The sequence below is a fragment of the Gossypium arboreum genome, chromosome 2, assembly GCF_025698485.1.
Source record: "Gossypium arboreum isolate Shixiya-1 chromosome 2, ASM2569848v2, whole genome shotgun sequence".
NCBI lineage: Eukaryota > Viridiplantae > Streptophyta > Magnoliopsida > Malvales > Malvaceae > Gossypium > Gossypium arboreum.
In genome coordinates this window covers 1,236,317-1,249,752 of record NC_069071.1, presented here as the reverse complement: position 1 = coordinate 1,249,752, position 13,436 = coordinate 1,236,317, and the positions used below count along the sequence as shown (strand labels likewise).

The 13,436-nt window shown below is 39.4% G+C and overlaps 1 protein-coding gene across 1 annotated transcript; it reads right to left on the bottom strand.

The window, feature by feature from the left end:
* Positions 1-2,553: 2,553 nt before the first annotated feature.
* Positions 2,554-13,163, bottom strand: LOC128289407 (uncharacterized). The gene is given in 5 exon segments (XM_053025253.1): positions 2,554-4,346; positions 4,349-5,885; positions 6,885-7,375; positions 11,344-11,945; positions 12,778-13,163. Coding segments are annotated over 5 exon segments (4,809 nt in total).
* Between the last annotated feature and the right edge of the window lie 273 nt (positions 13,164-13,436).

Here is a 13,436-nt window from a genome sequence, read left to right as displayed (position 1 = left end):
TGGCCGGTGTTGCAGAGTTGTCAGGGGCTGAGTCGGTAAAAGGCAAGTGGGGAAGCAAGTGGGGCTAGTTAGGGTTTTAAGATATTGGGCTGTTGGGCTTAGTTTAGGCATTAGTTGGGTATTTGGGTTTTTGTTTTAGGTTATTGGGCTCCGGGATAAATGGGTTAGGGGCACAGGGGTTATTAAATGGGTATTGTAATGGGTTTTGGGTAAGGGTTAACTAATGGGTTAAGGGTATTAGGGAGATGGGTTTATATTGGGCTGTGGGTATTTTGTAAAAGGCCTAAAATTGGCCTACAACAGCTGCCCCTCGTTGCTCATTGTCGTGTAACGGAGATAGAGCAAAGACATAATGAAAGGCCAATTTTGCCCCGTCTTGCCGAGTCTTGACTTCATTAGCGCTCTTCTTGCTCAGGCAGTCTCTTTCTAGTCCATCGCATCTTGTAGCTTTGGTTCAATCCATTGCACCTTCTGATATATGCCTTGTAACTTCAATCTTCTTCAATGTAGCTTCAAGGATATGAGATTTGTGGCTTCGATCTGCTTCACTTGTAGCTTCAGAAAGATAAGATCTACAGCTTCAATCTGCTCTTCTATCACTTCAGTGAGATGAGATTTGTGATCTTCTCTTCTGTAACTCTAGCAAGGCAAGATCTGATATCCTCGATCAGCTCTACTTTATTCTTTATTCGGCATGTGATCCTGAGCTCAACTCATTTCTCACAATATGAATTGACTCTCTCGCAATATGAGTTGATTTTGGAAAAGTAAAAATTAAAAACAGAATTTGAAAATACCTCGGCATGTGACCCGAGGTTCTACTCACCTCTTGCAATATGAGTTGATTTTTGAAAAACAGAAATTAAAAGGCTCAACTCACTTCTTGCAATATGAGTTAACTTTTTGAAGAACATAAATTAAAAGACTCAACTCACCTCTCGCAATATGAGTTGATTTTTTTGAAAAGCAGAAATTAAAAACAAAATTTGAAATACAGAATCTGAAAATACCTCGGTATGTGACCCGAGACTGAACTCACTTCTTGCAATATGAATTGATTTTTGAAAAATATAAACTGAAAACAGAAATTGAAAATACCTCAGCATGTCCTAAGGCTCAACTCACCTCTCGCAATATGAGTTGATTTTTTGAAAAATATAAATTAAAATTACCTCAACGTGTCTTGAGGCTCAACTCATCTATGGCAATATGAGTTGATTTTGGAACATAAATTGAAATTACCTCAACGTGTCTTGAGGCTCAACTCACCTCTCGCAATATAAGCTGATTTTCTTGAGAAGCATAAATTGAAAAGTAGAAATTAAAGATACTTCAGCGTGCCCCGAGGCTCAACTCACCTCTCGCAATATGAGTTGATTTTTGAAAAACGTTGAAAAGTAGAATTTGAAAATACCTCAGCGTGCCCTGAGGCTCAACTCACCTCTCGCAATATGAGTTGATTTTGGAAAAATAATAATTAAAAACAGAATTTGAACAACAGAATTTGAAAATACCTCGGCATGTGACCCGAGGTTCAACTCACCTCTCGCAATATGAGTTGATTTTTGAAAACATGAATTAAAGAAACAGGAATTGAAAATACCACAGCGTGCCCTGAAGCTCAACTCACTTCTCGCAATATGAGTTGACTTTTGAAACATCAAAATACCAAAACCTGTCATTTGGTAGAACTCAGGAGTCTTTTCCTTTGATTCAATACAACTATCATTCAAAATTTCTTGCTCTACTGGAGTACCTGTATATGTTATGCATGATGTTATCATGATATGCACAAGTTTGTCTTAAATGCCTTTATGCCTACATGATCATGCAATGCGTCTTATGCGTGTTTGTCATATGTTCTTTTTTTGTCACAAGTTTTCATGATTTGCGTTCATTGTTTTGATTCTCGACTTTCTCTTTAGGCCTCGTACCCGTCTTCAAGCTTCACGAGTAATTGACGCTCCTCCGACATCACTCTTTTGCCCCTGGTTAAACTTTGTTCTTGCTTTAAGACTCTTGTGCTTATCAAGTTTTCATCCAGGTAATGCTTAATATTTCTTTTGTTTAGAGTATGTCACTTCACCATTTTATCATGTAAATAAACACATAATGAGATGCATGAAAAAGGTCGGGTAGGGACAAAAATGATATCTCATATTCATCTATTTTAAATGTGGTAAACAAAGAAAGTTGAACAATGAGAGTAAAAATGTTAAAAAGAAAGAAAGGATCGTATTCAACGGATACAATTGCTCTAGATATTCAACGCATGAACTCTTCCATTTTCCTCAATCAAAAATCTTTTCTAGCGCGGCTTCTTGCGTAGAAGATTTCGAGCTTTCAGAAATGCTTCAAATACTGTAGTCTCGTTGTTTGTCGTACCGTTTAAATGCCTTGCCTTGTAAGCCGAGTGTTTGCTTTATTAGAACGCCCTTTCGGGTTTTCATCCTAATCTTTTGTGTTGATCGAGACGCCCTTTTCGGGTTTTCGCCTTGACCCCCTTTTTTTTTTTAGATGGCCTTTTCGGGTTTTCATCTTGATTTTATTCTTTCAAACATAATATTTCTTCACAGGATCTGAGTTTACTGGATTCGGTAACTCCTTTCCATCCATCTCGGTAAGGATCAAAGCTCCACCTGAGAATGCCTTTTTTACAACGTATGGTCCTTCCCAATTTGGTGCCCATTTTCCTTGCAGGTCTTTTTGTATTGGAAGAATCTTTCTCATCACGAGTTCTCCTTCATGGAATTCTCTTGGCCGTACTTTCTTGTTATGGGCCGCGATCATTCTCTTTTGGTACATCTGCCCGTGACAAATTGCCCTTAGACATTTTTCTTCGATGAGGTTCAACTGATCATATCGAGCTCGAACCCATTCTGCTTCTTTCAATTTTGATTCCATTAAGACTCGTAGAGAAGGGATCTCAACTTCGATAGGTAGCACAACTTCCATTCTATAGACCAGAGAGAAAGGGGTTGCTCCCGTAGATGTCCGCACAGATGTGCAATATGCAAACAAAGCAAATGGTAGCTTCTCGTGCCAATCTTTATATGTCTCAGTCATTTTCCCAATGATCCTCTTAATATTTTTATTGGCTGCTTCAACAGCTCCGTTCATCTTTGGGTGATAGGGCGAGGAGTTATGATGCTTTATTTAGAATTGCTCACACACCTCCTTCATCATCTTGTTGTTTAGGTTCATGGCGTTATCCGAAATGATTCTTTCAGGCAAACCATATCGGCAAATGATTTCCTTTTTCAAAAACCTGCAAACTGCAGTCTTGGTCACGTTGGCAAATGAAGCAGCTTCTATCCACTTTGTGAAGTAATCAATAACCACAAAAATGAATCGATGTCCATTAGAAGCTTTTGGGAAAATAGGCCCTATAACATCCATGCCCCACATAGAAAAAGGCCACGGAGAGGTCATGACATGAAGAGGAGAAGGGGCTACATGAATTTTATCGCCGTAGATTTGACATTTGTGGCATTTTCTTGCAAAATTGATGCAGTCACTTTCCATCGTCAGCCAATAGTAACTGAGTCTCATGATCTTTCTGGCCATATTGAAACCATTGGCATGTGTTCTGTAAATTCCCTCATGGACCTCTTCAAGTATTTTTCTGGCTTCAACATCATCCACACATCTCAAAAGCATCTGATCCTTTCCTCTTTTATACAGGATATCCCTATCAAGAACAAATCCCGCTGCCATTCTCCTGATTGTTCTTTTGTCATTCTCATTCGCTTGTTCGGGATAGCTTTGATTCTTGATATATTCTAGGATGTCATGGAACCATGGCAGTCCGTCTGCCTCTTTCTCAATGCTACAACAGTGTGCAGGGACCTCGTATATGCTCATTTTGAGGGGCATTATTTCTGCTTCTCTACTTGCTTTGAACATTGAAGCCAAAGTGGACAGGGCATCAGCTAATTGGTTTTCTTCTCGAGGGAAGTAATAAAAAGTTATTTCTTTGAACTCCTTGATCAATTCAGCCACTAAATCACTGTACTTAATCAATTTTGGGTCCCTCACTTCCCACTCTCCACAGATTTGGTAAATCACTAGGGCTGAGTCCCCGTATACCTCTAAGATTTCGATGTTTCGTTCAATGGCTGCACGAAGCCCCATGATACAGGCCTCATATTCTGCGATATTATTGGTACAGAAGAAGTTCAATCTTGCAGTAAACGGATAATGATTCCCCTCTGGTGATACCAGGATTACTCCGATTCCATGCCCTAAAGCATTCGACGCACCATCGAAGCACATCTTCCATGACTTCTCTTTTAATGACTTGGATTCTATTTCTGAGATGCACATTAAGTCTTCGTCTGGGAATCGAATCTTAAAGGTTCATATTCCTCTATCGTTCGAGTCGCTAGGAAATCAGCTATTGCACTCCCTTTTATCGACTTTTGGCTCACATAGGCAATGTCATATTCCGAAAGGAGGATCTGCCATCGTGCCATTCTTCCTGATAGTGCCGGCGATTCCATCATGTATTTTATCGGGTCCAGCTTTGAAATCAACCATGTCGTATGGTACAACATGTATTGTCTAAGTCTCCGAGCTACCCAAACCAGAGCGCAACAAAATTTTTCAATTGACGAATACTTTGCCTCATATTCAGTGAACTTTTTACTGAGGTAGTAAATCGCCTTTTCTTTCTTTCCTGACTCGTCGTGTTGTCCCAGTACGCAACCCATTGAGTTTTCGAACACAGTCAAATACAATATCAATGGTCTTCCCAGAGTTGGCGGTACTAGCACCGGAGGGCTAGACAAATATTGTTTTATCTTATCAAAGGCCACCTGGCATTCCTCATTCCATTCTCCCAGATTATGTTTTCGAAGAAGCCGAAAGATTGGGTCGCATTGGTTGGTAAGCTGAGCGATGAATCGGGCGATGTAGTTTAATCTCCCTAAAAATCCTCTAACTTCCTTTTGCGTACGTGGGAGTGGTAACTCTTGAATGGCCTTTATTTTATCTGGATCAACCTCGATACCTTTTTCACTGATAATAAAGCCTAGCAACTTCCCTGAGGTAGCCCCAAACGTACACTTGGCCGGATTGAGCTTTAACTGGAACTTTCTCAGCTTGTCGAACAACTTCTTCAAGTTCACTACATGCTCTTCTTCCCCTTGGGATTTAGCAATCATATCATCGACGTAGACCTCTATTTCTTTATGCATCATGTCATGGAATAACGTCACCATAGCCCTCTGATATGTTGCCCCAGTATTCTTTAACCCGAATGGCATCACCTTGTAGCAGAACATTCCCCACATTGTTATGAAGGTAGTTTTCTCCATATCCTCAGGGGCCATCTTGATCTGATTATACCCCGAGAATCTATCCATGAAAGAAAACAATGAATGTTTTGCTGTGTTGTCCACCAACGTATCAATATGTGGTAAGGGAAAATTATCTTTTGGGCTTGCTCGATTCAGGTCACGGTAATCCATGCACATTCGTACTTTGCCATCTTTTTTTGGTACCGGGACTATGTTAGCCACCCATTCTGGATATTTGGAGGCCTGTAGGAAGCCAACATCAAATTGCTTTTTGACCTCCTCTTTTATTTTCAACAGCATTTCGGGTCTCATCCGTCTTAACTTTTGCTGGATGGGTTTGCATTCTGGCTTTAATGGGAGCTTATGGACCACTAAATCTTCATCTAGCCCTGGCATATCCTGGTATGACCATGTGAAAACATCTTTGTACTCACGGAGTAAAGCAATCAAATTATGCCTGGTGCTCTCCGAAATAGAAGTCCCAATCTTCACTTCTTGTTTCCTTTATTCAGTGTCCAAATTTATTGTTTCCACAGATTCTTCATGAGGCAAAATCTGTTTATCCTCTTGTTCCACCATTCTTAACAATTCAGGAGACGAGACGTAATCTTCAACATTTTCTTCGGCTTCAAATTCTCCTAAGCAAACAGCCTTCTCAAAATCAATTTCAAGATTCGTAACGGGCTTATTCATGTTGTCAATATCTGAGCACCTGAAAATTGAATGGAAAAGGAAACTATAGAGGGGCATCCGAGTATTGGAACTAACAAAAGAAATGTCATGTCATGGCAGTGAGGCAAATGTGAGTATAGGCTGTGAAATGAGAAAATGATTATGAAATTAGCGATAATGCGAAAAAAATCGTGACAAAATGCATCTTCATTGATATTCATTTGAATGATAAAGAGCGAATGCACGCTCCTACAAAAGAATTCTATTATATCTAAGGACACAATAGAATGTTAACGTTTGAGCATTACTCTAAAGATTTATAAACTACAAGAAGATCCTCGGCAGTCCAGTTGTTCAACATGAAACCAGGAGGGCAAGGGCGTATCCTCGAGACGTCTTTACTCGCATTAGCCCCTTTGTCAATAACATTTATACTGACATTTTGAAGACCCTTTTCAATTAACCACAGCGTGTTTCGTGGATCCTCTTGTCCAGGGTACATCATTTCCGCAGATGTAAATGTTTTTGACAAAGGAGGGTACTCTATTGGTTCCCATTCTAGTTCTCGGCCCAAAGTTCTTGCAATCCTTCTTTCCTGATCTTTCTTCCACTGTCTTCTTCTTTGACGCATGTCAGGCTGGAACCCCAAACCGTATTGGGCCTTGTGGTGCACTGGCTTTAAAGCCCTGACTATTCCTTACAGATGTCTCCCTAAACCTCTTCTCGCTCGAGCTCCTCTTCCTACAGTCAACTTGACACCCATTCTGGTATTTCTCGACATTTTGGCACAGGAATTCTGTTTCCCTCAGCGACGAAGGTGGCATTGACAAATTCAAGGGATCGGAAGGAACATTCTAAAGAATCTTTACTCACTTCAAGGTACGGTGCATCGGCAGAGACAGATGCGACAATGTCTTCTTCTCCCTCGACAGTGACCAAACAACCGTCCATGATAAATTTCACCTTTTGATGGAGGGATGATGGGACTGCTCCAGTAGAATGAATCCAGGGTCTTCCCAAAAGGCAGTTATACGAGGGTGTAATGTCCATGACTTGGAATTCGACCTCATAAATGTAAGGGCCCACTTTCAAAAGGATTGAAATTTTTCCCATGACTTCACGCCTTGTCCCGTCGAATGCCCTTACTGTGGAATGACAGGGCCTTAAATAGGACAAATCCATTGGAATTCTGGAAAGCGTGGCCAATGGCATAACATTTAACGCTGACCCGTTATCGATGAGCACGCTTGGTATTATGTAGCCCTTGTAGCGAGTCGTGACATGCAGCGCTTTCACCGACCCTCTACCATTTGGCGGTATCTCATCATCACTAAAAGAGATGAAATTGTCCGCATTCAGATTGTTTACCCACCTATCAAGCTTCTCAACGGATATGTTGTTAGCTACGTATGTAACGCCCCCTTTACCCGAGACCGTCGCCGGAGTCGAGCACGAGGCATTACTAAACTTATTTGAGCACTTAAACAAATTCAAACAATTTATATCACCCTTTCCGACATAAGTCTGTCCAACCGCATTACGATGCAAAAAAATCATATCTCGAGTTACAAAACTCGAATCCAAATCCGTAAATTTTCCCCAAATCTAGGATCATATATCTACTTACTAATTTTTTCTAGAATTTTGGTTGGGCCAATTAGTACAGTTTATTAGTTGAAGTCTCCCTGCTTCAGGTTCACCGCTCGACCCTGCTCACTACGAACCAAATTTCTCCATGTAAAGAATTCAAATAACCAAGCCGTTTATTTCTCTTAAAAATAAACTCAATAAGGAATCTATACATATATTGTATGACTCCTAATTAATTTTTTACAATTTTAATGATTTTTACAAATCGAACAGGGGAGTTCAAAATCACTCGACCTTGTCTCACGAAATTCAAATATCTCCGATATGAAAGCCTTTTGCTTACACCGCTTTCTTCTATGTGAAACTAGATTCAATAATATTTAATTTCATATTTTATTCAACCTCTAATTAGATTTTCATGATTTATGGTAAATTTTCAAACTCAAACTACTGCTACTAACCAAAAACTGTTTTAGTACAAAATGTTGTTAACTAGTTTATAACATCTTTACTTCATTTCATTTAAACTCTATACATGCCATATAAATCTTCAAACATAAAAAAAAGCTACCGAATTGATCTCGGATAGTGTGCTTTGTTGTGTTGATCCGATCTACCCACTTCACTTCAAGTCAATCTACATAAAATATTAAACACACACAAGTAAGCTTATTGAAGCTTAGTAAGTTCATAGGTTAAAAGTAATGCTTACCAAACATAATATTTCCAAACAATACCAAAACATTTACTAAAGTTTCTGCGATTCACAACCATTGTTATAATAATTCACATAGTTGAGCTCAACAAGAATAACTACTCAATCTCTTTCATTTGGATCACTTCTCTTTATTTCTTATAATCAAATTAGGAAACGGCTTACGAAATTGAGTACGTCGTTGCTCAATGCCACGATTCACAACTCAAGATGGTTTTCCTCATTGAAATACCATACCTACATTTTTTAACTCAAGATGGATTTGATAATACCATACCTACATTTCACACTCAAGATGGATAATACCATACCTACATTTCACAACTCAGTATGGATGATACCATACCTACATTTCACACTTTTCCATGGAACAACCATGGTCTTATCCAATCAATTCATCACACGTCACGATACTGAACGTACTCAATCCTGCGTTTTCCTAATTTGCATTTCCACATTTATTCTTTCATTAACAAAATCTACACAATCCCACAACAAATTCAGTATATAATAACACATTATAAACTTCAATCATTCACAAATAAACATCTAATTCCAACCATATGAACTTACTCGCTAATTTGTAGAAGATATTGAAATTTAGGGACTATTCCGCAACTTTTTCTTTTCCTCGTTCTTCTTTGGATTCTTGATCTATAATATAAAATATTTCTACTCATTAGCATTTATTTGATTTCTATTTCACTTCACAATTTATGCTGTTCAAATTTCGAAATTGCACTTTTACCCCAAAATTTACAGCTTTCACAATTTAGTCCTCGCTCAATTCACCCATCAATTGAACTAATTTTTCTCAATTAACACTTTATTTTATCATTATAAACTATTTCAAAACCTTTTATATTCTGAATTTCAACAGCAACCTTCAATTCACAACTTTTTCACAATTAGGTCCTAAATATCATTTCCTATCAAAATCACTTAATAAAACCACCTTAATATGAAATTAGAACTTAAATTTCATAATAATTCATCATAAAATTCCTTATCCATCCAGGGTAACTTCCAATTTCACCCATAAAATCAAAAACTAATGAATTCTACAAGTGGACCTAATTGTAAAAGTCATAAAAACATAAAAATTATTAAGAAAAAGCAAGAATTAAACTCACATGATGTAAAAATATGAAAAACCAGCTTTCTCCAGACCTTCTATGGCGTTTTGGCTGAGAAAATATGAAGAAAATGTCTAGATTTTTCAATTACATCATTATTTAACTATTAACTTTTATCTATTTCCAATTTTGCCCCTTGTTCACATTGTTTTCTTGCTTATTTCATACCCAAACCGTCCAGCCATTAACCTTTGGGTCTAATTGCTCTTTAAATCCATATTTTTAAATACTTAAGCTATTTACTCACAATTTAACAAATTTTGTGCTATTTTCAATTTAGTCCTTTTTAATTAATTAGCCATCCAAACGTTAAAATTTTCTAACGAAACTTTAATACTAACTCAATGACACTCCATAAATATTTATAAAAATTTTTATAGCTCGATTTTCAACTTTGAGGTCTCGATACCTCATTTTTGACCCGTTTGACCTAATAAATTCTTTTAATTCACTAATTTCACCATTTCACAAATTCTTCTAAATTCTTACTTGGCTCATAAATATTAAATTACTATCTTGTTCAATCTTATTTTTCAAATTTAGTGATCTCAAATCACCATTTCCGACACCACTGAAAATTAGGCCGTTACAACGTAAGCTTGATTTAACACCTTCAGCAAAACGTTCCGGTGTGGCTCTGAATTTAAGAGTAGAGATAAAACTGAGATTCGTGCTGGTTGCTTACTCAATTGTTCCACCACACTATACTCACTGTGCTTGATAAATTTCAAGAATTCCTGAGCTTCTTTCTCATCCTCAGGCTTTTTAGTTTCTTGCACGGGTGGGGTCTCCTGCTCGACTTCGGCCTCGTACATCACTGCTTTTCCTTTTTGTTTCAAGTCGCTATTCTTCTTTACTGGTTCGACCTCTTTAGAATAACACCGCCCACTAAGCGTAAAATGGCCTACCTCCCCAATATCTCCAGTTGTGGCTTCGGGCTTTTCACCTTCAGGTGCGACGATGTTGACATCGTACCTCCACGGTACTATTTTGTTGTCCTTATAAGGGAAAGGAGATGGTAGTTCAATTATCACTTTTGGTTTCACCGGCTCCTTCTTCGCGTTGTAATAGATTATTAACGGTCAGTCGGCGCTATACGGGAAACCTGATGATTGACTGTCAGAGGCACATATTTCTCCACTATCGGCCTCTTTGGCTCTACAAAAAATCCTAATCTCCTTATTATCCATCATATTCTGTAGTAAACTTCTGAACTCCTCGCAGGACTGAATGTCGTGTCCCCCGATACCATGGAACTCGCAAAAACTGTGACCTTTAGCATCTTTTCCTTCGAATGCTCCATTAAGACGACAGAGCAACCCTTTTTCAACTAGTACCTCCCAGATTCTTTGCAGAGGTATTCTTATTTCAGAAACCTATCTTCTGCCTTGTTGTTTACCTTCCTCTCCTACTGCACTGACATTTCCTTCGGTGTGGTTTGGGAATGGATTCCCAGCTGTACCGCCAGTACCATCAAATCGCAAAATGCCCGCATCGATGAGCCCTTGAACTCTCCTTTTGAAAGCAAGACAGTTCTCAGTAGAATGCCCCTGGTTCCCCGCATGGTATGCACAACTAGCGTTTGGATCGTACCATTTTGGGTATGGAGGTTTAAGGGGTGCCATGTAATGAGGAGAAATCAGTTGTTTCTCCAAAATTTTTGGGTACAATTCCCCATACGACACAGGGATAGGAGTAAACTGTGGTCTCTCGGGATTAGGCCTTGCTGGTCTTGGTCCGTTTCTGGGTTGGCTTTGGGTGGGTGCCGTATTTTGTGGGAATGAGGTGACGGGTCTTTGGTTGTTCGTGGCGTAAACGGGGTAGGAATGAGGTGGTACTTGGTAATAAGGGGTTTGAGGGGGATAATAGAAATTTGGAGGTGGATAATTTCGAGGTCGGGGTTAGTTTGGATATGGATTAGAGGCATAACGGCTTTCTATTCCCACCATGTAGGTTTCTGGTTCTTTCTTCTTCATAGGCGCTGCCCTTTTCGAACCTTCTGAACCTTCCATTCTACCGCTCTTGACGACATTCTCTATAAGCTCACCAGATATTACAATATCCGCAAACTCTTTCGTGGCACTTCCCACTAGTTTGTCATAAAACGGCGCCTTTAAAGTATTGATAAAGAGAACGATTATCTCCGTTTTTGTTAGCGGGGGTTCCACTTGGGCTGAGACGTCCCTCTATCTCTGCGCATACTGTCTAAAGGTCTCTGACGACTTTTTCTCCATCATTTGCAAGGTCATCCGGTCTGGCACCATATCTGACACATGCTTGTACTGCTCACAGAATGCTGACGCCAAGTCCTTCCAGGATCGAATCTTCTCTCTACTAAGTTGGTTGTACCACCGAAGAGCTGACCTTGTTAGACTATCTTGAAAATAATGTATGAGTAATTTATCCTCGTTCACATAACCGGTCATTTTTTTACAGAACATGATGAGATGTGCTTTTGGGCACCTTGTCCCATCATACTTCTCAAAATTCGGCACCTTGAATTTCGGAGGCAAAATTAGATCAGGTACCAAACTGAGTTCTTTGGCACCTAGTGCGGAGAAGGCTTCAGTGCCTTCTATCGCTTTGAGTCTTTCCTCTAGACTCCTATATTTTGCGTCATGATTATCCAATTTCAACTTGGCTACCTCTGCTGGGTCGTCCAAATCTGGAACTAATGGATCAGCAGGACTAGCCCCTGGGTTTGACGCGAATATTCCTTGCCCCGGATTAGTGGGTGGAGCAGGTGGCATGGGTCGTTGTTCCAAGCCTGTGGGTTCTCCTTGAGTATATCCTCTTTGTGTAGTATATGCGGGCGGTGAAGTGAATCCCGGGGGATAGAGTGGATCCTGATCGTGGTGAATTCTTGACTGAGGTTCCATAACATCGGGGTTATGTATAGGCCCTTTTCCTTTGACCAAAGTTGTCATCATCTCCATCATTTTGGCCATCTGATCTCTTTGCTCGAGTGATTCCTCTCGAGATCTCACTATTAGGTATCTTGTCTCTTGTTGCGACTTGGCCAGTTGCTCTTGTAATTCCTTTTGAGCCCTTTCCATCTTTTCAATTCTCTCACTGAATTCAGCCTCCATCACTCTAACTTGTCGGCGTGTTTTATACGGATGACGTGGTTCCAGTCTTGTGGTATTACAACTGCGAATTGTATATTTTATCTTCAGCGACCGAGTATGGGATATGCAATGTATGAATGAATGCATGAATGAATGCATGAATGTCAAAATGCTAATTATGAAAGGAATGCAAAAATTGGTGTTGATTTCAAGATAGCCCCTATTTAGGCATTTCATTCATCAAAAGAGTTCATTACAAAACATTTTGCCGTCTCCTATTCAACTATTATACAAACTTCCTAGCTATATTGCCATATTTCTTTACTCGCTCTAAGAATTCCGATATGCTCGATCGTTGGCTTAGCGGGAATTGGCAACTGAGATCCTCCGCTTCATCTGATAATTGTAACACGTGCATGGCTACTCTACGAATCTCATTGATCAAATAGTTAAGTTGCATTTCTTTTTCTTGGAGACCCTCTTCGTAAGCATGAACGTCTCTATCATATTGATTACTCTTTTCTTCCAAATCTTTTAATAGAGTATCTAGTTGCTGTTGACGATCTTGCAGCATACCTTCTAAATATCGTATCCTTTCTTTTAGCTCTTGACATTTAGATCGACTAGTCATTACCTCAGCAGACATAGCTTCACATTCGGCGTTCTTTTTCCTTAGCTCCATCGTAGCCCGCGCAGCCTTTTCTTCCTCTTTCTTGGCTTTTCCTTTCTAAAATTCCATTCCACCTTTGATGTTGCTTATCTCTTCTTTCCACTCTGCCGACGACTTACCCAGCCCATTGTTCTTTATTATGCCTCTTAACTTCTTATTTTCCCGGTGAAGATCTCTCAAATCATTTCTTACGACTTCAGCCTCTTTTTGCACTTTCTCGGTTCTGGATCTTTTAATCTGAATGTCGATCTTCAATTGGTAGTTTTCTTCTTGAAGGGCACTAAG